Source organism: Bombus affinis, chromosome 5, assembly GCF_024516045.1.
Source record: "Bombus affinis isolate iyBomAffi1 chromosome 5, iyBomAffi1.2, whole genome shotgun sequence".
In the NCBI taxonomy this organism is placed as follows: Eukaryota; Metazoa; Arthropoda; class Insecta; order Hymenoptera; family Apidae; genus Bombus; species Bombus affinis.
In genome coordinates this window covers 17,831,085-17,856,644 of record NC_066348.1, presented here as the reverse complement: position 1 = coordinate 17,856,644, position 25,560 = coordinate 17,831,085, and the positions used below count along the sequence as shown (strand labels likewise).

The following is a 25,560-nucleotide window of genomic DNA, read 5'->3' as shown; positions in this document are numbered from 1 at the left end:
CTACCAAAGATAATCGTTTTACGAGCTCGCAACTACGCTAAATAGAGAATTGGCATTTACGTTCTTGCATTACGACCGACTATGTTCTTTCCGGCTTCTTTACTTATCGTCGTTGTAAAATACGTCGGGCGAACGTATACCGCGGTTCGTTGACAAAATTTTACACGCTTACTTGCATATAGAACTTTACGTATAATACTTTCTCATAAATATCTCTAGTGGCGAGTTTAGATTTTGTAAGATAAGAAATAAAGATTGTTCGGTTTTTCAGCTTTTGGAATAGATTTCTCCTTGGTCGAGAAAACGATGTCTAAAAAGTCTGTATGTATATTTGCTACAGAGGTAAAAGTCGAAGATTAGGTAAAGATCGTTCGAAACTTTATCTCTTGTTTTAACTCGTTACTTTAACGTCGTTTATATCGTACACTGAATGTGCAAACGCTATAATACCGCTGGTGTAGTGCAAAAGGAAAACACGGCGACAGAAAGCTTCACACGTAGGAAACGCTGCAAAGCGAGGAAGATCATGTGACCGCGACTTTCCAGGAGCTGGTAGAAAGGTACGAGGATGGTTAGGGGTCATCAGCATCGCAACACCATCGTGTTTCTGACCTCGTTGACTGAGAACGCTAGATGACTCGGTAAACAGAGGAACGTACGATTCTAGCGTAACGGCTACGATGTTTACACGCGATTCGCTTCCACGTGTATTTTACGCCGCGTTAGAATATATCGAGATCTACCACGCTCTATCTGACACAACGAAGCTTTCGTTGCAAAAATCCAGACTTATTTTCATTCGCGAATGTATTCGGTCGTCTAACGAATTAATTGGCATTTACGTTTTTCGATTTATTTTACGAACGTAGAACGATAAATGGCCAAAATGACTCGTCGATTACTCGTTGCTCGTCTGAGAGCCTGTTAGCCTGAGAGAAGATCGTTCGGACAAAAGTCGGACAAAGGATCGTTACACGCGTATAATAGAATTTAACGGTGAAAAACACCGATGAAAAGCCAAAGAAATAGGATAGCGACCTGATGCGTAATACAACTTTATCGAAACGACGGAAGAGGTGGAACTGTAGGATTATTATATCTGGTTTTGTTGGTTTAAAGGGCAGAGCGTTTGTTCGATGTTAAAACTTGTTTTCAACGTTCCAACGGTCAATCTCCTTTTAAGCAAACAAGCAACGATCGTGTATACAGGGCGATAAATTAAAGGAACGAGCGCTTTGAACGACGATCAAAGCGCAAACTAGTCGCGCAAGTAATTATTATTTACGACTAAGCGAATATAACAAACGGCAAAAAATATATAACCTTAAACGAGAGCAGCGAATCGGAAGCAATCGAGGAACGATGACTTCCAACTCAAGGATGTTTTGCCAGTGACAAACGGGACGAGGCAACGAAATAAATCGTTTGAAAGAACGCCAGTGCTTCGGTGTCTACTTTGATATTTGATTAAGAAAATTGTTAGGACTCGGCAACGTAAACCGCGAGTCATTCCACTCTGTTCCGAGTCGACCCGTTCGAAAATTCTTCCAGCTCGTACACTCTCGACACTGACATTCCCCCTTCGCGTTTTACTCGGTTAATATAATTATACATAATAACACCTTTACGCGCAACCGCGAATATAATCAAAGTAATCGGTAATCGCGTTTTGCAACGCGAATAACTCGTTCCTTCTTTTTTTCTTTTTCGACAGATATCGCGTCCCTCGAATTTAACGATCCGTGCGTTTCTCGCGTGTTACCATTTAACGCGGCATTCAGACCATCGATAATTTAACGTTCTCAACATTCTATCGAGGATATATATCGATCTGGACTCTAGATTCTAGACGATCTCTAAATGTCTCTAGAGGGTCTCTTACGTACGCCTATGACCGCCATTGCGAACACCTTTTGTGTTATTTAATTATTTTCTACTCGAAATGGCTGATAAACGCCTTGCTGTCGGTAATTTGATCGACTCGCATAATGCAACGGGTATAAATGTACACGAAAGATGAACATCTATATCACACAGAGGAAAAGAGAAGAAGAGGAGCAGAAGAGGCGAAGATGGTATCGCGTATCTCTATGGTTTATGACGAAGCAGGAAAATGCGTTTAAAAAGGACGATTTGAGACACGGTGATCAGACGCAGCGAGTTCCCGTTATTTTTATTTTGTTATTTTGAAATGAAAATTATATCCAGCGACAGCTAATTTCCTCGATAAAATCCAACGACGACGACGAGATTATCGTAAAATTGCTCTCTCGCGTATAAACTACTAAGTAAGTTTATCGGGAGACAGGTGACACGATGCAAAACACACGGTGACAAGCGTATACGGGTTGCTTCGTTGTGCTGAATCGCGAACGAAGAGCTGACGCTGCCCGCCCGCCGCCACTGACAATGAGTCCAGACTCGCCCGGTAAACACCGGATTCGTCGAAGAATGCTAGGATCTACGAACGTACGGAGGAGAATGCCATTTCGACCGATGATTCGCTCTACGCTCTACGTTAACGTATTCTCGTTTGTAGAACGTCGTGTCGGTTCAGCCGTCTAGTTTAACGTCCGGCCCAAGTTTCTCAAACTTTCACCAACTCGCCCAATGCTTCGATTATCGATAAGAACACGCAGCTATGAAAATCGTGATCAGCTCTGTGTGCAGATATCGGCCTGCCACACGATTTTGCGAAGCAACCATGCGCGAAGTGACATCGGTTCGCCGTACACGGCGTTTCGCCGCGCGATTACGTGCACCTTCGACGCCAGCTATAACGCGAGTCTTTCCAACCAGAAACGAACCGACGGTTCGTTGCATCTGCTTTAAACGAGATCTGTTGGTAATTTCTTCTAGAAATTGCTCCATTTCATACGGATGAATCCTATAAACCTTTGACCGACTACACCGTTAAAGGGATATTAAATATTTTTTTAAACCGAGTATTTTACTTTCTAATTAAATTTAATCGGATTATCATTGTTAGATAATTATTCGATTTAACGTTGACGTTTTTATTATTTAACGAAACATTTTTAACGACGCTTAAAATTTCCACGTGGAACTTGGTACTTGTAGCGCAGTGCGATTCGTTTCGCGCGATCGTGGCAAAATAGGAATATTGAAACTGCTCGAGATTCGTGCAGATATGGTAATTGCAAAAACAGATAGTTTTACGAAGATCGTTCGGTCCCGATGAAGCGTGGAAACGGAAAAAAAAAAAAAAAAAACAGAAAAAACTAGAAAATATCATCGATTCGAAAGATAATCGTACTTACGTAATAGTCAATTTCGAAATTTCATACGAAAGAAAAACGTGGCCAAAGTTCTTTCGTAGAATAAAGCCATTTGAACATCTTACAGAGCAGTCTGATTTTAAATCGACGTAGACGCCAGCTAATATATTCTGGCGCGTAACAAGGAACAAAGGTTTGAGCGCAGATGCTTCTCGATAGATACACTAATCGCCACGAGGATTAATGGTGCACGCGACGCTAGTTTTTCAGGTGACTTCGTGCGAGAGCCATTACGAAAGCGTGAGAAGGGTGAGTTGGTAGCCCTTCGACTAAGGGCTCGCGCTAATTACGTCATTATGCGGAACAGGGTGGATAGCTCTAACGAACCTGCAGCATCGAACGTGCTCGTCCTATGAATAGCGACGAGTATATACTCAACCACTGATCACATGGCATTATAATAGCACGCCATCCGCGTAATGATTAAAAATTCGAAGGAATCCAACGTTCAAGCAACTTTCTCCTTCCCTGCGGCAAATATTTTTCTCTTGCTCGAATTTTCACAGGTTCGTTCGTAAAACGCTTTTATAGCTTACATAGCTCGAAACGAAAATCAATTAACGGTAGTAGTCGACGAACGATGCGCTATCGCTCGTTTCGAGTCTTATTTCGGACTTTTTTCGAGCGAAACTTCGAAAAACGACGTACGTGTTATTATCTTTTCTTTATTCTTTTTTTTTTTTTTTTTTACGAATACTATTTACGCAAAACCTCTTTATTAACTTTACTGAAATAATCCTGTCTCTTAAATCGATTTCGTACAGAAATGTTTTAATCGAACTAAATGTGGTAAAAGACGCGATCCAGGGTCTCTTTGATGAGAGGACTACGGTGGTAGATTCCATAGGGCACCTACGGAGAAGCCGCGGCCGTATCTGTATCATTGTTTCGAGTTGCGATACTGGCGAACGTATTATTACCATAATCGTCAGCAGCACGGCATATGGGAGATGGTAAGCCGAGAGTGGAAGGCACGGGGCGATCCAAGCAGCCCGGAGGCTTAATCGCGATAATGGCCGGGAATCGTCTCGTGACCACAGAAACGGAAAACGTCTCGATTCTAGACGGCGAATCGAACGATCGAACGCTTACGCTTTTGCATCTTGCCACGAATCGGCTGATTATCGAATGCCGATTGTTGCTAGCCTCGCTGTTGCGAGAACTCGATGCGATCGTAATAGCAAAAGCAGGATCGCGACGAACGATCTTGCTTCGACAAAGTAGAACCGTACCGATTTTGTCACGTTCGCCGTGAAACGAAATTTACGTTTTTATCTGCCGGTAGTTCGACGTTACCGCTGGATGGTAGTTGAGAAATTTCGCGTTCCATTTATCATCTACGGATTTCCTTCGATTCGTTCTTTAACGCGAAAGCATCTTCCCTTATCGTTGGAAAATAGACAAAGATAGAGGTTTCATCCTCTAAGAACGGTACGGACACCAATTATCGTATCATTATATTTTAGCAAGTTGCAACAATTAGAAAGTTTAATCATTTTTCGTAGTTCGTATGGAAACAAGCGAATTCGATCGGTACAAGTCCGTTGAATCGGGCACTGATTAAAATTTCCTTCCATTGAATAGAATTCGGATAAACCAAAGACCAGTTAATCGTATGAAATGTTCGATCTTCGGACAAAGAGTAGGATGAAACAGTCGTTACTGTCGTTATGGAAACGAATCGGAAGATGATAATTGGAGACTGAGGAGATAAAAAATAAGATTCGCGTTGTACGTATATAGGATTGTATGCTCGCCGCCTCGACACACAGGCTTTGGACCATCGGCGATACGGAACAGTACGGTAGGAGAAGAAGAGGGGAAAGAAGAGGAAGAAGAAGAGGAGACTCTCCGGTTCTTTAATAACACGGCGGGGCCGCAGGTTCTTCTTCAGGTATGCGAGACAGAGCCCGAGGCGAGCACACCGCCTACAGTCTCGGAAACCTGGTTCTTTCGCAACGATCTACACCATACCGTCACGGATTCCAGCATACTCTATCCGATACCTTTCAGAATCTATGCACCGACACATTCCTGAACGCTTGTGTGTTCAAACACGTGTACATACACGAGTATGTTACTTTCGTATTCACGTAGCAGAAGAGACTGGACATCAACGTGGGTTCAACGATACAATTTTTTGGTTGAACGGAATCGAAAAACAGACACCCGAAAACGGCAGAGTCAGTATCTTCGTTGCAGTAGGGGAAAAATAATGCAATTGCTGGTTACTCGTTTACAGGAATAGAAAATAAGACGAGTTGATCGGTCCATTTTGCAAACCAGTAACATTCAGGTAGTAAGAAAAGAAACGATCGTTATTCGTTAGGGGGATGGATTAGGGGATTTCAGGAGAGAGAGAGAGAGAGAGAGGGGGGGGGGGAGGGGAGGAGATAAAATCGATATCGATTACAAATATCGTAAGCTTGTTAACTGGAATGAGACGCGGGTGTCCGATCGTACTAAAACATTCGATCGGAGATATGGATTATCCGTTTCGATTTGCTTGGCTTCGGTAGCGTGCAGTTTTATTTGCGAGTCAACCGATATCGGGACTAGTTTCATTTGCGGCGTTACAAACTTGTCGGACAAGAGGAAATTAATTTGCAACGAACCACTCCATACATAGTAGTACCGCACGATGTCTACGGCCGAGAAAATGATAACTTTGTGTAATTACCTGGCGAATACGGTGTAAGAGTTTGCTGCTCGTTATCAATGATTTAATGCACGTAGAGCAAAACAATACGCGACAAAAAGAACGCGTGGAATCGTGTACGCTAATTTATATCTCTCGAATATTCCGCAAATGAATATCATTACGAGAACCGATGCTAGACGGGGCCGGTGCTTTTCGCGCAAAAAGTTCATGCTACGAAGAGAAAGAAAAACAAGGTTCGAGGACAAGCCTGTAATGCGTTCTAGCCTATGCAGCTGGAGGAAAGCTGGTCTCGACCAGGGGCGGAATAACAAATGGACTGCTTGGACCCTCGTCTACGATACTTGTTCGAAGTCGAAGAAAGTTACATTCGGACCGGCCTGAACGGAGCATACTAATCGTTCGAAGAAACGCGAGATGGACGAAAGAGAAGGCAAAAAGATACGGGGTGAAACTAAAAGACTGAAACGACAATGGCAACGAAAACGACGACGAAGAAATCAAAATTTACGATAAATAAACAAATTTGCTTAGACGGAGGTGTTAGACTTTATATGGGAGACGCGTATGCCTACTTACTGAAATACAGTAAAAAAGAAAGAAAAAAAAAAAAAGTAGGAAAATAGTCGAAAAACAAAGGACACGTATAGCCAGTCACCGTGTAAGAGGAATAAAGGAGCCATCAGGTAGACAAAAGCAACAGGATACAAGATCAGGGTCGTGGGTTCGGAAAGAAGGAGAAAGAACGACTGTACCGAGGGATCGCCCCTAATCACGGGAGGTGCGGGAAAAGGACGCTTAACATGCAGACCGTAGCTGGAGGCGTTAGTGCCGTATAATCAGCGTTCCTTCGCTCTTAAACACCGCCATGGCACACGGTTGTTCTTGTGTCATGCGAGAAGAACCACCATGCTCAACCTCGACAAGAAGTACCACTATGCTCGAGAACCTACAAGGATGGTAGTTCGATGAGCAACCCTATCCTCGTCTTCGTATATAGAAACCGGTGATTCGTCTGCTACGGTGGGTCTTTGTCGAAGCATTTGCCACTACGAACCGGCACAAGCCCGGGGATTCTACCGGGTCTACGCGTGCAACTGGGTGGAGGGCACACACCATCCTGCTGCCAACCGTGTCAGGATATTACCGACAGAGAAAAGGAGGGCTGCTGATCAAGAGTAAACGAGAGAAAGGAATCACGGGAGGCTGCAATTACGTCGCAGGTGGCTGTAGGCCTGATCGCGAGGACTTTGGGACTACCTAACTGGGGCATCGAGAAGGAAACACGTGGTGATTAGCGGGAACTGGAAGAGTACTCGCGAGAGTTTGCCCGACACGAGCTCATCCACGCCAAGAAAATCGGCGTTCTTTATCGACCGCCGGTAATTATTACCCGTCGAGCGTCGCCTCCAACCGATTGCTTTCGATGTCGTTCTCTGATCCCCTTTAGACCGACTCGCCCAACTGGTTTACGTATTCCAGATAGAGAGTAACGAGATAGAGATACGAGCCTGTAACGCGTATAATCGATTCAGAAGGTAACAGGCTGGAAAACGCGTAAAGACTAGACAAAGTTTCTATCGTACGTATTTCCACCTGCAGAACCCGATACGTAGTTATAGATGTTGTAGCGCGCGAATTTTTTGAAAACGTTGCGTTTCCTCGATACGACATCGTTTCGCGGCTTCTCCTTCGAAACGACTTTGGATAACAGCGAATAGACGGTAACGCGAAACGTCCGTTTGATCGTATTTGATCCTTTACGCTCGGCACGATGTACACTCGATCGTTCTACGGTCAAAACCGCGTACGATGCTTTTTTTTTCTCTTTTTAATATCTTTCACGCGATACGTATAACAGTAGAAACGAACGAACGTTTCACTTTCCCGGAACATCGAGGTGTACCAACGCGTCGCTATACCTACTACGTAATTTACAGTTTCCACGGCGAATATTTCTGCTGTTGTTTATTCGGCAAAGAATTTATTATTAGAATTATTCGCAATGACATACGAAGCAAATCGAAGCGACGCGACGCAGAGAAGGATAATAGTCACGCTTGTCGTCGCAATCCTCCGCTAGAGTTTCTCGTTTAGAAACGATACGTAGGAACAGCCCGCACGCTGGAATCCTATTTAACGCGTAGCTTAATCACTCATTCAGGTTCATACCGGCCAGTAATAAATCGCGTGCTTAAACTTCTTAATCTTCGATCGCGAGGTTCTATCTGCGAAACAACCGATCCTGCGAGATAGCAGCACATCGCATCGGTATACCACGACACGAGTCATTAATACCATGCATGTATGCGGTACGACGACAGGAATAAAATTCGCGTGGCTCGCAAGAAAGGAGAGGCACTAGATACTTTTCTCGTTCGGGTCCGCTGCACACGCGCGCACCGATCGTAATTAAGAGCCGATCCTTCTCTCTTGCTGCTCTTTGCGCCAGTCCGCTCGCCCTCGCCCTCTTTCCACCGCCCTCTCAGCCACGCCGATTTCTATATACCGTACGTGTATACGCTCGAAAACCGTTCGTATCGTGTGCCGTCCTGTGTGTACGGACGGTACGCGTCTAACGTAAAAACCTTGTAAATACGTACTGACCGCTTGTACCTTGTACCTTGAGCGATGTAACGGACGTTTGGAGGTGCAGAGCGTGCGGATTTCTAAAAGGCGAGAGACCAGATCTTGGCTACCGTAGCGTAGTACTCACGAGGAACAGAGACAGCTGATACGGTATGACTATACGGAGGGGACGGAGGGGTGAGATTTATCTCGGTGCGGCGATGCTTTCGTATTAACCGAGTGATCGTGCTCGAGTTAAAAAACCATTGCTGAACGCCGAACAACGGTACTTTGGACGCCTGAATCGGTCAGCTGCGGGTTTTAATTACGCGAAATTAGTCTCTAACGGCAGCGATCGTTTAAATTCTTCTCTTAACTGGAATTCTATGGATTTTTCTTTCCTCGAGGAAGGCTCCGGTCGAGAATTTTATCGAATATCCAACGAGCTTTTGATGTTTCGAAATCTATCGAGACTCGTGGAAATTTTAAGAGTTCGAAGCCCTTACAGACGTTGAATATGGCACGTTTATCAAGAATTTCGACAAGTTAGAAATCGAGAAGCGCATCAAAGTTGTACGATTTGTCCAGGTAAGCCAAGTTTGAGAAAGCAACGTCGTTGTCGGTTCATAGAATGAAAAAGACAAAAGGGAGAATCGCGCCAGTCGTTCGAAGCGTTAGGCATTCGTTTCTAATTGGCTCTAAATAATGATTTTTTCGCCCACCTCCATAGAGCCTACCAATCCCGCTGTCGATGAGTTTCTTCGAACAAACCCATTACCGTACGACAATATTCGCGCTGGTAATCAGCACGTCGGTGCGACAGCGGAACGGTTCTGTTTGTTGGGCCTTCGTTATGCGCACCGTCGACGACGCCGTCGACGACGCCATCGACGTCTACTATAGCCACTAACAAGGAGGAAACTTTTCCACGACCGGGACAGCAACGTGTACGGCGCGGCGTACGAGATACGTTGGAGCCACCATGCGCGCCATGCAGCTTCATCCAAGTGCCACTACGGTCTGACCAACAGCGAATAATAAACAAATCTTCCGGAACATGTACAGCTGTGGCAACGACAAGATTTTCCAATGGCTCGAGGCACGTATCTCGAAGGAAATGGAGGTTTGGAACGAGAGACGCGACCGACAACCAAGACGATCTAGGCAACGCGAAATAGTAGTATTTTTTTGCGGAACTAATACTTGCGCAAATGTCCAGACCGTGATCGTTGTTTGTTACGTTAAAACGAACAGACCTCCTGGCTGGTGCGATTGCACGCGGATGCGCCAGCCGAGCGACCAACAGCTCTATCGGTTTATAGTTTATATAGTTTATCGAGCTCTCCGTTGGCTCTTGTTATCCTTAGGTGGAAACAGTTACAGACGGAGCATCTTACGACTCGCCTTCTCACGAGAACGAGTCAAACCGTCTCGTAGGTATTCGCAAATAACACGTTCCGAAGGGTTCTGGGGGTTCTGCAAACATCCCGCGAACCGCTCTCTCTTATTCTGCGCCGCGGTCTTGCGTTTCTTTCGAATTTGCCTTCCTAAAGACTCTGGATCCTTCGCTTCCATCGTGGACCACGATCTCTTCTACAAATATTCGTTGGATCGTTTCCTGCGTTCCCCGCTTATTCCAGGAATCATTGACCATTTCGATCGGATATATTTCGATATTATACGTATGGCTGACGACGTACGTCGAAAGCAATCGCATTAAGAGTGCCAGGTTGAAGGCGTTAAAAGAAATCTGGTCTCGTAAGTAAGCGAAATATCGGCTAGGTTCATTTTCAGACAAGGAAATATCTCATAGTATATGCAAATTTCTCTGCTCGTAGATGAAATATCGTTAGCCTTCGGTAACTTTTTTTATCGCGTAGAATTTTAAAAGAATCTCGAAAGAAGTCGACTTACGATCGATAGATTACCTAATTTACGACTATCCTGTATCTTGACCTGTGACGCGATATAACGCGTAAGCTGGATAAAACCTGTAGAGATTAAACGCGAATGATCGTTGGCTCTATCCTCGATCGGCGATCGTTTGCGGGAAAGATCGGGACGGTCGTGTCGCGAAATATCGTAAAAAACCAGGAAACCAAGAAAAGGAAAAGAAGAAAGCAACACAGGAGAGAACTGCGCGGCGCGTTCAATCGAGACCGATGTCACTTTTGATCGGCGACGTCCGCTGACAAACAGGTCGGAGATAATTAGAGCAGCGTATCATCGATAGGCGAAAGAAGTGGAAGGAGAAGGTGAACGTTAGCAGGCGAGGGAGCTAGACGTCGCGCCGCGTCGCGCCGCTGAGACAAGCGATGGAAACGAATATTGTTCGCGGACGAGATGTACGGTGGAAGAACGGTGCGGCGGAGAGAAAGAGCAGCAGACGTCCGCGCTTGAATCTGTATGCGGATGTCTGAAGGGAGGAGCGAGAGACGAAGAACGTTAGGAAGAAAAGGAGAGTGGGAGAACGAGGGCAAGAGAGAGATAGAGAGGATAGGCAGGAGGAAGAGAGAATGACGAATGTGGGAGAAGGAGGTAGGAGGCCGCAGAAGAACGAAGAGAGTAGGATAGGTTCGATCCGGCGCGGTGGTAAGAGAGAGGAGTGGAAGTGCAAGAGAACCGATTACTCGCGGAGGGAGCCGAGGGGGCCCACGAGGGGCCAGGATGCTCGGCGCATGCGCGGCGGGCGTGGGAACAGAGTGTACCCTCTCTCTCTTTCGTTCCATGTACCATTCGCCCAACCCTTCTCCGCGTTCGCGTTCCTTCTCTCTTGCTTTCTCTCTTACGTAGCCTGATTCCCTTCGTCTTTCCACGCGTATAGCCTGCATTCTCTCGCTCCTGGGCCCAATTCGTCCCCTCTGTGTCTCGCTGCTGGCATCTCTACGAGGACCCTCGATCGCAGCCGAACGCGCACGATCCAAGGCCCCGCGGGCATCGAGTTATTCGTTCAGAGGTGCTCAATATCTGGGTGATCGGTAATGCAAATAGAGAGAGGACGTCGGTCGCGAAATAGACGCAAACGTATGTACGAACGTTCCCGTCGATACAAGATCGATCCGACTCGACATGCACAGCTGCTTTCTTCCGATCGTTCAACTTTAGATTCGTTTAACGGCGAAGAAGCGAGGACACGTCGAAAATGGTCGTGCAAGCCGGCATAATTGGAAAATAAATTAGACTCTCGATGTGCATCGTTTCTTCGTTAATGCGTACCGACCTCCGAGACGTAAAAGTGGAAAAAGTCGATGGGTATACAATATCCGATGAACGTTAGCGATAGGGCGTCGTGTATCAGCATGACCGCGAGTAAATTGTACGTCCACACGCGTGCTTTGTCGTCCGACGTATAGTTCGAGTGTGTGCACCTGTACACGCACGGTCCAAGAAAACGAAACGCCTTTGAGCGTATGGCGCAGTCTCCTCCGCAGGATACCTACTCGCGAAGGTAAGGGGCGGGTATTTTGACAGCGCGTTCTAACCTTCGTCATCTCGTCTGTCGATCGCGTCGTGTCTCCTCGGGCTCCATTCGTTTCGTGGAACAAAGGTTTCAAGCTTCCATTACGAGATTTGTCCGTTTATCTTATATAATATCGCCGCCGCCGCCGATCGACGAAATTTTTATGCGACGATATTGAATCTCGCTAGAAAATATATTTACCATATACGCGCCATCTATCTACGGCGTGGTCGAGACCACGTTCGAGAGACAACTCGGTGGAGACAACATTGTCCGGTAGAACAGATGCCAATGATCGCTGCTAATGGTACTCGTCGATTCGCAGTGCTGTTGCTACTAGATGCTGTTGCTACTAGATGCTGTTGCATGTGCAAATGGAAGGACCCACGAGAAAGATCGTGACATTCAAAGAAGATGGAAACGGGCAATTCCATTTTCATTTCGTACGGTAACACGTAGAAGGTGGATAATCTGGAAGTTCCGAAGATGAAAGATGAAATGCCAGTCCGATCGATATCAAGGGAAACGGAAGCAAAATACCAAAGTGGGAAAACAATATTATTGTTCTGCGTAAACGTACCCCTTTCTATGTACATATATCGGGAGATGCTCACTTGCAATGGGAAATCTATAGAGGTCGCGTGCCGACGCACGTGTCCTCTCTCCAAACGATACATTTAAGCGCACGTGTAAGTTCATCCACGTAAACATGTAACTATACGGGTGAATATTCTATGCGCAAGTACATAGACGATATGACGTGCGGAGACACGTGTGAATTTTTGGATACACCGAACATATGGATACACGGATGTACGTATGTGTGCGAATGTGATCGCTCGAGGGATAGATTTTGCTCCATTGTACAGAATCCAGCATTCGTTAGCGGCGATCTTAATTCATCGTATTGTCAAGTGACACTAGCTAAATTCGTCATTGTATCGAATCATGGCCATTTTATGCTAGGGCTCCGGAAAGCGAGAGAATATAACCGCGATTGAAATTATGTACTTGATAATAGAATACGGCATGTGGTCGACAACTATTTCCATATATTCTCCGATAATATAATATGGAGTAGGTAGTGCTATCGATTATCTATAATTAAAAACAGAATTTTCTCGAATACACGCTTGAATTGTACTGTGACAAATTTACAATGAAATATCGACATTTTGTTATTAATATCGGAAAAGGATTATCTGGCGTGTACTTTTGTCAAACAATGAAATACCGAATTCGCACAAATACCGCTCTTAGATGAACGAGAAGTAGAGCAATTACGAACAGACAGAATTATATTTGGAAATGAAATGTTTTTGTTAGCGAAATGAAATGTAACAAAATGATAAGATTTGTAGTACCTGTCTAAAGGTTAATGTACGATGAGATGTTTCGAGGACAAAAGTGATATATTTCCATATGATCGTAAAGGGTAATAAAATTTCTATGTATTTCTTTGAATGTAAAGATCGTGCATTTCGCCCGATATACTCCCAATTCCCTAAAACTGCTCTCATTCGCATAATCGCGAATGGTACGATAGGACAGCTACACGTTGAAGCAACAGACAGAGGAGGCATCGAACAACTGACCGATACAAAAATGTAATCAACGAAAGTTTGATAAAGGTAATTTACATGTGTTGCCGGGTCACGACTGACGGTTATTACTGGACGCTATTACCGAACCCCCCGACCCATCTCTCGTTCCGTCTACTGCTATTCTCTCGATATTACGAACTGTCGATGCAAGACGAAGCGTCATTTTACGCGATCGAATAGCACGGTTAAACGCGAGCAGAGATAACATCGTTTTCTCAAAAGAAGAAAGAAAGACAAAAGGAAAACTGATCGAGCAATTATTATAAATTATACTTGTATATACGTGTATACCGTTCTACGTTTATTACGTACGTGAATGCGATCATTACGTGCCCATTTAAGATTTTACAAATATCGTACAGGCCAAAATTTACAAACATAAATAATGTCGTACCTCGAAATAGTAAAACAAATAAAAAGAAAAGTAGCAAATTAAATAGAAAATTGCAGACACGTCTGTATCTGTTTCATAAATTCCCGATTATCCGTTTTCTTGCCTTATCTTTCTTAAAGCGCTTCTCTTTTCCTCGTATTGCCTTGGCGCGTGGGAGGCGAAGAAACGTCCGGTTCTCTCGACTTCGCCTTCTCTATCTTACACTCCCCCCAGACGCCCTCTCTTATTCCTTCCTTTTTCGATCATCGATCGAATCGATCATCGAATAACGCAGAGCAACCGAACCCGGTCGTCTCGCGCACCAGTCCTTCGCACGCGCATCAAACGACAAAACCGTTCGATTCGTATATTACGATAATAAGAATGAAGGAATATGTGCACTCACTTGCAATGCGACTCGCCGCGTGGTGATGATACGCAAACTCCTTCGTTTTTGCAGGGGCTCGGCGAACACGACACGAAACCTGAAAATGTAGGAAAAACGTGTAATTATTTGTAAATAGTAAGACGTTTCGATCGTTAAGAAACAATCTTAACTCTTCGAATAAGCAGGGAGGTACGCAAATATTTCTTCTCGGGTAAATTTGGTTCGGTGTAACGTATCTTTTTTCGATACACCTTGCGAGAGGGACCAAGATCTATGTAGATCTATGTGAAAAGGTAAAATGCTCGTCGAAGATCTACGATTTTCCTTCTGGTGCGAACGCTTCGAGTTCGCTTATCGCGTGGGTGTAAGTGTAAGTAATTAAAGACCAGTCGGAGAACGCAGAAGGCGGCAATGGTTACTGTGGATCCTCGGGAGAACCTTTGACACGCCGTACAAAGTGAACTTTCGTGTATCCCTTCTTGAAGAATACAGCGAGATAAGGATAGGACGAGGGAGCGAAAGAGAAGGTACCTTTAAGGGAGCGAAAATATCGGAGATCCTTACCAGTTCGGGTGTAAACGCGACCGAACTAGAGAAAAGGGATCGGCGAAATTACCCGCGCGCATCCTGCTCAGCCATTGCCTCGAATAATTTCACACGAGTCAAACTGTTGCACGTGCACGACAAAGAATCGGACAGAGATTAAACGAGAGAACTTTCCTAATACGAGTATAACGGAATTGAAAATGATCCTTTTCGTTTCATTTATATGCCAGCAAATTCCATTTTTACATCTTCCTTTCAGGTTGTATTATTTTATTCCGAAACGTAAACACGTGTATCGCATAGAAGCTCGTTGCATCTCTGACATTCGATATCAAGCACCGCCGTACATTTCGCAAGACTGGACAAAGATAACCGTTTTTTATTTCTGTCAAAAGATGAATTATCGCTTCTAGTTGGAGTAAGCGGAATTTCCAGACGGAGAAAAGAAATAGCGCGTTACAAAGATTCGTTGAAATATATGATATAAATACAACGTATGAAAAGTATGTAACAAAAAAGAAACAAAAAAAGAAAAAAAGAAAAGAAAAGAAAAGACAGGGAGAAAAAGTAAGAGTAGACGAACCGATACAATTACTCTGCTCGTGTTAGCATAGTTAAGCACCTAGCGCGTTGCTTGCTTGTTGTGCAAGGAGCTGCGCGATATTCTACCCCTGCATGCATTTGTATATCTTAGCTTTAATATATTCCTTTTCGTTGGAACCATTAATGTCGAATCTCGAATAACGTTCGTGCTAAATCACGCGTTCAGAAAACGTGTGTTTAAAAGTCGATTAACGTGCCCCGCATAAAGTACTTACTTACACGGGACCGGCTAATGCACACACAAGCGCAGCTATGCTAACGTAGCAAATAAATAACTGCTTAACATATGTAGAAAGAAAGGGAGGAAGGTAACCGAGTTGATGGGCTTACGTTTTATCAGCCAACTACGAAGCCCTATGGGATTCCCTTTGCCTACATTCTACATCACCTTTCGTGTTACAATCTTACACGATATGATGCAACGTCTCTCATCTAGCTTATAATCTAGCTAGTTTTTTACTTGGCCAAATTAATGTTTTAAACATTAGCTAATTGAAAGTTTGCAATTACGGACCATGGCATTGTGATTTTTGCGCGCTGAAAGGAACACAACGTGATTTAGAGCATAGCTAAGATTCGTTACTTCGGACAATTTTATTATTAGAAATATCGTCGCTGGAAACGCTTATTGTTCGTATCGATTTCAATACTTTACGTTTAAAAATCGAAATAATTTCGGAAAGATTAGGTTAAACGAACAAGGTCATAAATTTGGTCATGAACAACGAATGAAGAGAACGTTTCGTAAAGTTTGGTGAACCAAAAGCTGTAGACACGGGACTTTATCGATCATGCGTAAAAAAGAAAGGTATTAAGAGAAGAATGCACGTGACACAACGATGAGGACTGTTCATAGTTTATAGTATCGCGTGGGACGCAGAAAGTCGTCCTAACGTTTGTAAATGTCATCTTAATGGCATACGTTTCTCGAGTTAGGTAGATCCACGCGCAATCACGTGCCGTCACACATTCGCGTCACACATTGGTGAAAACGCGTGCGCTTGGAGTTTGCAAGATTCTGCCGGGTATTCCAACTATTATGCTATACCGTGTACAATATAAAACAAAGAACTATAGATGTAAACTCTAAAGAAAAAGTATTTTCATACGCAAATATTTTAATACTCTTTTTTTTATTGATATAACGAATTACACGTGTGTGTATTTGCTTTGCAACATACGACTACATTGTACGTAGTAATTCTATTCTGTTGCATTAGAAAAATAAAATGAAGAAACGAACGTACTTGGGATCAACAACTCGTAGGAGTCACGTTCAGGTATCAAAAGTGCGGAATCATTGGCCAGTTGGGATCGACGAGACGATTCAATTCACTTTGAGAAAGACAAAAGGGTGGAGAGTAGAGCCGAGTCATCGCAATCACAATGAAGCACCGACACTCCGTTCTCGTCGTGACAACGACGAAGACAAGTAGCAGAGCGTCGCGTCGCAACGTCCGCGACAAGACGGATGAGATCAGTTAAACCAAACTGCCTTCGTGACAAATCCTCCGTTTCCTCTGTTTCCTCTGTCGGTTCGCGACTCCGTTTTACTAACGTCGACGCACTCGCGTGTATAGACGACGGACACGTTCGTCCTAACGCGATCCACCATCGTAATTTCTATGTAGGACGACTGTCTTTAGTACGATTCCGCGGAATTTCCGTCCACGGAACAGCCTGATTAGCAGCAAACCACTGTTAATTCGACGCTTCGTGTTCTTTCGAGCGAACGGAAACGTATGAAATAAATTTTTACCTCGGAGGTAGTGGAACGATCAAAACGTAAGATAATTCAAATGGTTGAAATTACATTACGATATTATATAGAATGTTTGATGTTGAGACGGTAAGAAAATGCTGCAGCGAAAACAAAGTAGATTAGGATGGAAAAATGAAATTGTAAGTTGAAAAAATAATTGTAACGGGCAAGGAGGAAGTGAGAAGTAGTTTGAAATTTCGACAACGAACGCAACCGAGTCTCGCTCGAAACAAGTGCGAACAAGCGAAAATTCAGTCGTTAGGATGTCGTAACTAGTCGAGCGTTTCCTCTTCTGACTGAAAATACACTCGCACAATGATCTGCACTGCTCGAGGGGGGAAAAATGGCTTTAATTATTTCAATTCCAGAGTAAATTGCATCGCCAGTAGAAAGCCACTGTTGAATTACGCCTTCCTTCCTGCTTGTCCGCGAAATTAATTCGCGCCCGTGCTAATAATGAAACCTCCGTGCAAATTGTCGTGAAAGCAAAAAGAGGACAAACGTATAGAAGATAGAGAGTTCCACGGTAGCGATCTCCTTGGCAACTTTAATTTTCCGGCAAAGAATTCGCAATATATTTCTAAACGTAACACATCGTACATTGGACCATCCCGTGAGTCGTAAGTATGTGATAGAATATTTTTTATTCTCGCTGCGAGAGTTGGATTTGAAATGAGAATGGGGAAGTTTTAATTTATCGATATAGACGTGTTTATCGTAAAGGAGACTAGAGACAAATTAATGTAAATCGATCTGTAAAATTTAGCACGAATCGTTTGAAAGTGACGGACGGAAGTGATATCCGTTATTGATTTTGGATCTCCAACCGTGAACGTTCTTATCGCATTAGGTTTTCCAGGTAACGTTCCGAGAAATATTCTTCGTCAATGGGACGAAGCTAATTGAAATCTAGAATCGAATCTCGTGTGCGTTACATCGGCGGTAACGGCCGATGTCAATGCCGCCGAAGCGTACGTTATCTCGAGTCCTCTCGAAGAAGAGCAAAGAGAAGAATATATTTTTCTCTTTCTCGTTCTTCGTACAGGACGTGTGTATTCTATTTCCTCTTGGAGGAGCAACTTGGACAAAGAGGGATGTACTCCCAATCAGCGTGGGCGAGGATTCCGCGCTACTCGCCACGACAAGTCTCGCGAGATTCGCGAACTCCACTCCAACCACCTACGTATAAATCAGAAGCGAAGCGGGCTTGCTCTTAACGCTATTCTAGGAACTAAAGTTAAGATCGTTCTCGGTTTACCATCGAACAATAATTATTCGAATATCGTTGTACTAGAAAATACCGAAACTGATTTTAAAATATGACATAAATCCGTTATATCGTAGAAATATATTCATAGTAATTGTGTACATAGCGTATGCGAGTAGTAACGACTATACGTGCAGCAACTATAACTAAAAAATGATTGTGAATGGAAGCGATTATATATATTTGTACTACGATATCTCTACGATAACAATTTTATGTGACTATCCAAAAGTAAAATTATTTTGATAAAACGAAATGAAAAAGAGTTCTTAGTTCGTATTACGTCTTCATTTGGAAATGATTAAAGCGTGAATTTTATATCAAGACCAGTATCGTCCGATCCTTTCACAAATTCAATTGAAATTTATGCACATATTTGCGGTACGTTGGTATACGTACGTCTATCTAGTAGAGTGTATAGCGTATAGTGTATACATTAATGGAGGTGGGTAGTGGGAGTCACGACCTCGCGAATTACGTAATCGGTTGCAACGTGCGCGCATATCGGAACAGCGCAGCGGTACGATACGATTATACGATAGGATTATACGATACCGGCTTGATTTACACAGATTTGCCCTGCTCGTGTCAGTTTCACAGCACAGCGCAGCGCAGCGCAGCGCAGCTCAGCACAGTGTAGCGCAGCAGTATGAACGACCCTTGGTTGCGAAAGAATTGTTCAGGTGCGAGATACCACGTACCACCCAACCCTGCTTATTAACACGTGCTTATTAACAAGATTCACTTTGACTACTCGTAACTCAACGACGCTCGAGGAGGCTGTCGCTTTAAAATTTCCAATATCGAGCATATTCGCGTCGTATGCGTGGTTCATTAAAATAAGGTAAAATTTGTTTGAATTTTCCAATAAATTTAACTGATAGGTATCGCATATAGATTTCCAAGTTTCACGTAATATTTTATTTCGTACGACCGTACGACTGAGGAAACATCAGCAGTTACGAAACGGTATAGCGCCTTTGAAATGTTAAACACGAGCCAATAGCGAACATTCTAGGACTATGTTGCTAAACAAGGATCAGAAATTTACGGCGACGCGACGCGAGGTAATAACGAGAGAAGAGAGAGGAATCGAGTTTTCGAGCGTAGAAGAAGCGACGATGTCGCTCGGTATCGCAATTGGTAAGCGTTCCCGGAACAGGCACGCGATGCGAAAAGAGAAAAGTTTCTCAGACTAGTTCTCGTAACCAGCTGAACGAAGAACACCTTGCATTCCTCGGTGAATGCGAGATTCGCCTTGCAATGAACGAACATTTGAACCTTTGCGTCATCGATACTATTCAACCCGGTTGATTCACCGTAGGCTGCATGAATGAACGAGCCTGACAAGAAAATCCGCCAAGGCTATTCACAGACGGTGTGCTTCAACGACCTACAGAAATTTTATTCACTGTTCGCGAACCTAGCGCGTATAATAAGCGGACAGCTATCAAAATTGATATATTTTTTAATCTGGCAATTTACTAGTCATAAATTTTATATATCTCGAGTACCTCTCAATTTACTCCGGCAGTGTAAGCGGTTTAACAAAGACCAATGAAACGTAAACTAGTCTATAGTTTAAAGTAACGTTGATTGATTTACGATAGTTCGGTTGGCACGAAGGATCGTTGAAAATATCGGCAATACGATACAAACGCAAGACGATGATAAATCATCGATCCGTTATCCGGTAATTCCGGCAAATTGTTCCACGTTTAATCAGCTCGATACCGCGTCTACGCGAGTTAAGACGAGCAATTCGCATTATCGTTTACAAACATTACCGCGTCATACAAAAGAACGCGTGTTCTTTTCCTTTTTTCTCTCCAGTGAAATTATTCAATGTTAAATTAATAGCCAGTATCCTAGTCGTATAACGGTCGTAAATCAAACGAAATACCGCGAGTCGAAAATCTCGTTATTTCATTACGCGCGAATCTATCATCGTGACAATTTCTTTTAAATTGTGTGTGTGTGTGTGTGTCGCGCAGTATCCTGATCTTGTTACGGTAACTGAAAATAACGCGATACTTTCGCGTTGTAAGAAAACATCATCGACGGATGAAAAATTGAAACATCCACGGTGCAACGATAACTATCTTTTAAGAGCGAAGACACGTTTAAGCCGTGTACGCACAGGTGCTTCGTTACTTTTTCTCCGATAAATTAACGACGATCGGTCGACTAACCCCGCTAAGCGATATAACGCGAAATATGGAACGTGATAGATGATAACCCATTGAGGCTCACTGCCGACCCTGGGTATCGCTTCTAAGAAATCAGAGCACTAAGACGCGGCTACAAGCGCACCATCGTGTGTAACCGTGAATCGTTGCCTCGCTCGTGCCTCGGCATTCAGAGAAAGCTAAGCTACTTTCCGTCTAATCCGGTACTAGCTTCCCGATAATGCGCATTTCACGATGACGATTTCGCACTGACCAAAATATTACGACGTACGACCGATTGAATCGTTGATAATCGTTACTACCAACGGAAACTGAGTGAAAAGTCAATACCCGTGTTACCTCTTCTCTTCGCTTTGCCGCGTTTCCATCGGACGCGACTGATCCAACTCGTTCGTTATCCTAGTCCATATAACTAAATTCGAACTAGAAATAGATCGCTGTACGAACGAGGAAACATTTTTTAATCGCAGACTTTGTAGATCGCGCGACCGGTTCAGCTACACGACGATATCCTGTTACAGCATGATTCGGAAGACGCGTGATCGTAGACCGATAATAGTAATTTAACCGAACGATAATAGCTTCATGCGGAAGTGTCCCCATTGCGATGCAAACGAGCACCGTGTGTCTTGTCGTTGCGTTTGCGATTGCTTAGCTCACCCTTTGCGTACAAACGCAGAATACCGAAGATTACGTGCTTCACTCGTCAATTTTACTCACTCGTTTATTCTCTGAGAGCTATTTGCTTTATTCGCCGAGGACGTGCCTAAGCTTCAACGTATCGCGCTCGCCATATACGTACTATAGTTCCACATCGGATACCTCCTCGTGAGAAAAGGGCAGGACGTTTCAACCAAAGTAAATTGTATTGTATAAAAGTATCGAAAGTATAGACTTTGGAAGAAAAAAGTCAAGACGAACTGGACGACTTTAAATCGGCTACCCAAGTACGTGGTAGAAAATGTCGCGTAAAAAATGGATGTTAAAACGCAGCGCGACGATTCAAACGCCTACCACGTGGCTTTTGCCGTGCCACCGATAGGAAAACAAATCGTCTTTCACAGTTATCTGACGCGTCAATCGGTCGAGGCGCGCGGCGTTGCGTTCGTAGTTCGGTAGACACGTAAATTTCGTTCGATGGCGCGTGGGAGGCGATCCTTTCGACCAACTCTCTCGGCCGTCTTGACACGGCGATCGAGAAGCGTGGAAAGGTCGTCGAGCATGTTCGTGTCCCATGAGATGCCGATTACGCGATTTAGCCCTGTAAGTCTTTCGCCCGTATAACAGATCGTACACCCTATCGACTATCCGGTAATAACGCGTCCAATCCTTTTCCTCGAACGTCACGCCGACGAGCCTCTCACCTCTTTATCGCTTCCGTGCGATTATTTCGGAATCGCGTTGACTCGACTTCGAAATCGTTCGACGTCGTCCGACCGACGCGATTCGAGCCGGCTATCTTGCATTAGCGGCTCCATTAATCACAATTACGCGAATTCAGGTCCTGTCACGGCGCGCGTGCATCGTCGTGCGCGTATATACGTGTGCATCTACATGTGTACGTTTTTTCGAGCAGCCGTGTGCGTATTTATGTACGTACACATACACACACACACACACACACACACTTATGTACGATATACGTCGTAGCTACTCCATTATACTACTCCATGTATGCGGAGAAGAATCGTGGAGAAGAATCACGGAGAAGAATCGCGGAGAAGGACGCTCGGCTACAGAAACGCACGAGTCACTGTGCTAGAAATACCGCCCACTGAGCCGATGCCCGGCAACAAACCCTCCCTTGTCGTCGTACTCGCAGCGCACCGGCTGTATAATCTCGGCTGGATAAACCCGACCACCGTGGAATTTCGATGAGACAGGAACACGCCAAACTCGCCCGCGTCGACCTTTCACGCAATTCTATCGGACTATAACTCGGATCCTATAAAGTAGATCGAAGAATATATAAAAATATTATCGAGAGAGAGAGAGAGAGAGAGAGAGAGAGGAAAGCAAAAGCAGTAGCAACGGCAGCAGTAGCGATTTAACATTTTTGCACGGATCGAAATTAAACACGAAATCCGAATGACCCGATGTTACTCGAGTAGCGAAACGACGTATCGCGTACAATGCGTAAATACGAAAGGAAAGGGACAGACGTGTGTATCACAGTATCGCGTAACGATGCACGATAACGCATCCAGAGTACGAATCTCCGACTGAATGAAAGTCCTGAACGAGCAGCTCAACGGTCATCGGTGCACGATAAATGTCGTAGCACGTAGGCCGCGTATAAATATCGGTGTAAATGTGCCGGTTGCAGGATGCTATCTTCAAGGATATAATAAGGATTGCACGTGTACTGCATCACCGTGCTTTTTATTTGTTCGGCTATTACTCATCCGACCAGATACCATCGTTCTTAATGTCGTTTGAACGAAATAGTAACGACAGTTGCCGTCCGAAGGTAATCGAGTATCGCAATTTCTAACTTACAGAAGAAAAATTACCATGCATGATGGATGGCATTGTTAATTCCAAATAAGACGAACGTTGCATGCCAATTTTGAAATCGGAATGAAAAAAATCAGATTAAACGACGGCGAATAAATTAGATAGGAAAAACTGGTTTGCGAAATTCGTGGATTCCTTTAATCCTCTTACCTTAAGTTTAACGCTCTTACCATCGACGCGACGATTTGACAACTGCTTAGAAAATATTGTCTCTTCGGTCGAATATCGCACGAACGTGCGCGACACTTTTTACGAAACGTTCGAGGTAACTTAACAGGCTTCCACGATCACCGGATAATTTCTTGCGCGTATTCGTCACGAAACACGTTCACAAATTAGAATATTGCGTTTGCGAAAGAAAGCAAGTGACAGGGAATCTGTATCGGTCGCTGTAACATTTTGATGTCTATTCGTATCCATTTTCTGTAAATGTAGGAATGTTGAAGCATTCAAACGTTGCTTGTCGTTGGTTGTATACAGGAAACGTGTTATGAAACAGATAACGCAGTAGTGTCTAAATATTACAGTACACGTAATTCGCTTTGTGTCGAATGGCTATTACAGTGGTGGCTATTTTTTTTTTTTTTTCGTTTTCTTTTTTACGATATTTTCGACTTGGAAAGAGCCCGATCGAGCGGGTGTCGAGACGAAGCGCGTATCGACGCGCGCGAGACGACGCGTCTCTGCCATCTTCGAGACACGGTTACGAGTTACGAGCGCACGTGGTACGTGTGCCAGCTTTCCTCTCGAGTGGCCAAACACTGCAATCGTGTACAATTCGCGGCAGAATTCCATCGTGTACTCGCGTATGCGGCAATGCACATGCGCATAAATTTATCTTTTCCGTGATTAGGCGTGCCGCGAGCAGTACCTATAACCAAGTACCGAGGTAATCCATCGGACCGTTTACCTTGCCGAGAGTAGTCGTAAAATTCATCGATAATTATATTCTTTTTATTCCTCCCTGCTTACCGCTACCCTTCCTTCTTCCTCTTGCATGGGACCTCGTTGTCAGACGGCCTTGGCTGGTCCACGAAATCACACGCAAGATATATCTTTCCAATGTAAATATAGGTAAAGTCAGACTCGAGGAAACCAGGGCAAATTTTTCCCTGAATTTATTAACGATCCTGCGAAATCACCGATGCTACGCTATGTTTTTATAGTATGCGAGGAGAATAACACGACTGGAAGAAAAATAATCGTTTCGAGTGGCTGTAGAATAATCGACGCAGACTCGTACGTCCTTCGATGCCTTATTTTCGTATTTCGGTTCCCTTTTTTGACGAATGATACATAAAGTACCGAGCAAGAACAAATTCGCGTCCATAAAATTGATTACTCGCAGAAACACGTCGGAGCAAACTTTCTGTTATCGTTTCCAAGTGGCGTCCACTTATTGCCTCATTAAATAACTTTATCGCCGCGATACTTGACGATGCTTACAACGATTTGTAACTGAGCTACAATTGCAGAAAACGCTATTCACTTAAAATACTCCTAATTAAAATAATCGTGTCCTTCGCATTTTAGACAATATCGAATGATATTTAGAAATAAACTTTACATACATACATAATGACACCACGCTTTTGGAAAGTAACAGAACTCTGCTTATATCCTCCACTTGTGCTTACATCTTACTTTTTAAGGGTTAACGATAGTTGCGTTACATTATTCTGAAATTCCAAGTTTAGAGTATAACGTTCATTTTGTCGTCAAACGATCTTTGTCGTTCCAGAAAGAGTATAATAAAAGGCTGAGGTTTGCTGGTCGCGGTGTCATGTGCGAACGTAAGATTGGTATAACCTGGATACGTATTTTCTCCTATCCGTCGAGAAATCAAAAAGTCTGCGCGCGTTCGTAACGTTACGAACGTCACTGTAGTTTCCAAAATACCATTCATCGAAAACAATTTTGTCTATCGTGTGTAACGCGAGTACATTATGTGACAATGACACGTACGTGACTAAATGTCGTATATATTCGTTTAACGAACGATCGAGCGACACGGAATAAAGAATAAGGATTCTGCTTGCGCTAATTATAGGATATTAAACAAATGTTAGTTATCGCGATGTTGCAGGATATTCGTCGCTTAAGAATTTTGAAACGTACCAACGGGTGTACGATTCACGCGATTAAAATGTTTAACTGGACGTAGCGCATAAATATTATCGGTAAATATCTTACGAGCGCTCGAAAAGGCAGTCTTCGGGATGATAAATACGGGTTGCTGGCAGCTTCGTTGCAACTCCCGTAGACGTATCCTCGATATTCGATACCTGGCCACGGAGAACCTTTTGCCACTTTTCATGCGCCATT

At 43.9% G+C, this 25,560-nt stretch overlaps 1 protein-coding gene across 1 annotated transcript in view; it reads right to left on the bottom strand.

Annotated features, from left to right (window-relative positions):
* The window catches only part of LOC126916261 (neurogenic locus Notch protein), a 178,747-nt gene that overhangs the window by 133,973 nt on the left and 19,214 nt on the right, over positions 1 to 25,560 (bottom strand). The window contains exon 2 of the mRNA XM_050721841.1: positions 14,370 to 14,448. Within this exon, the coding sequence (XP_050577798.1) occupies positions 14,370 to 14,448 (79 nt within the window). The remainder of the gene's footprint in view (positions 1 to 14,369; positions 14,449 to 25,560) is intronic.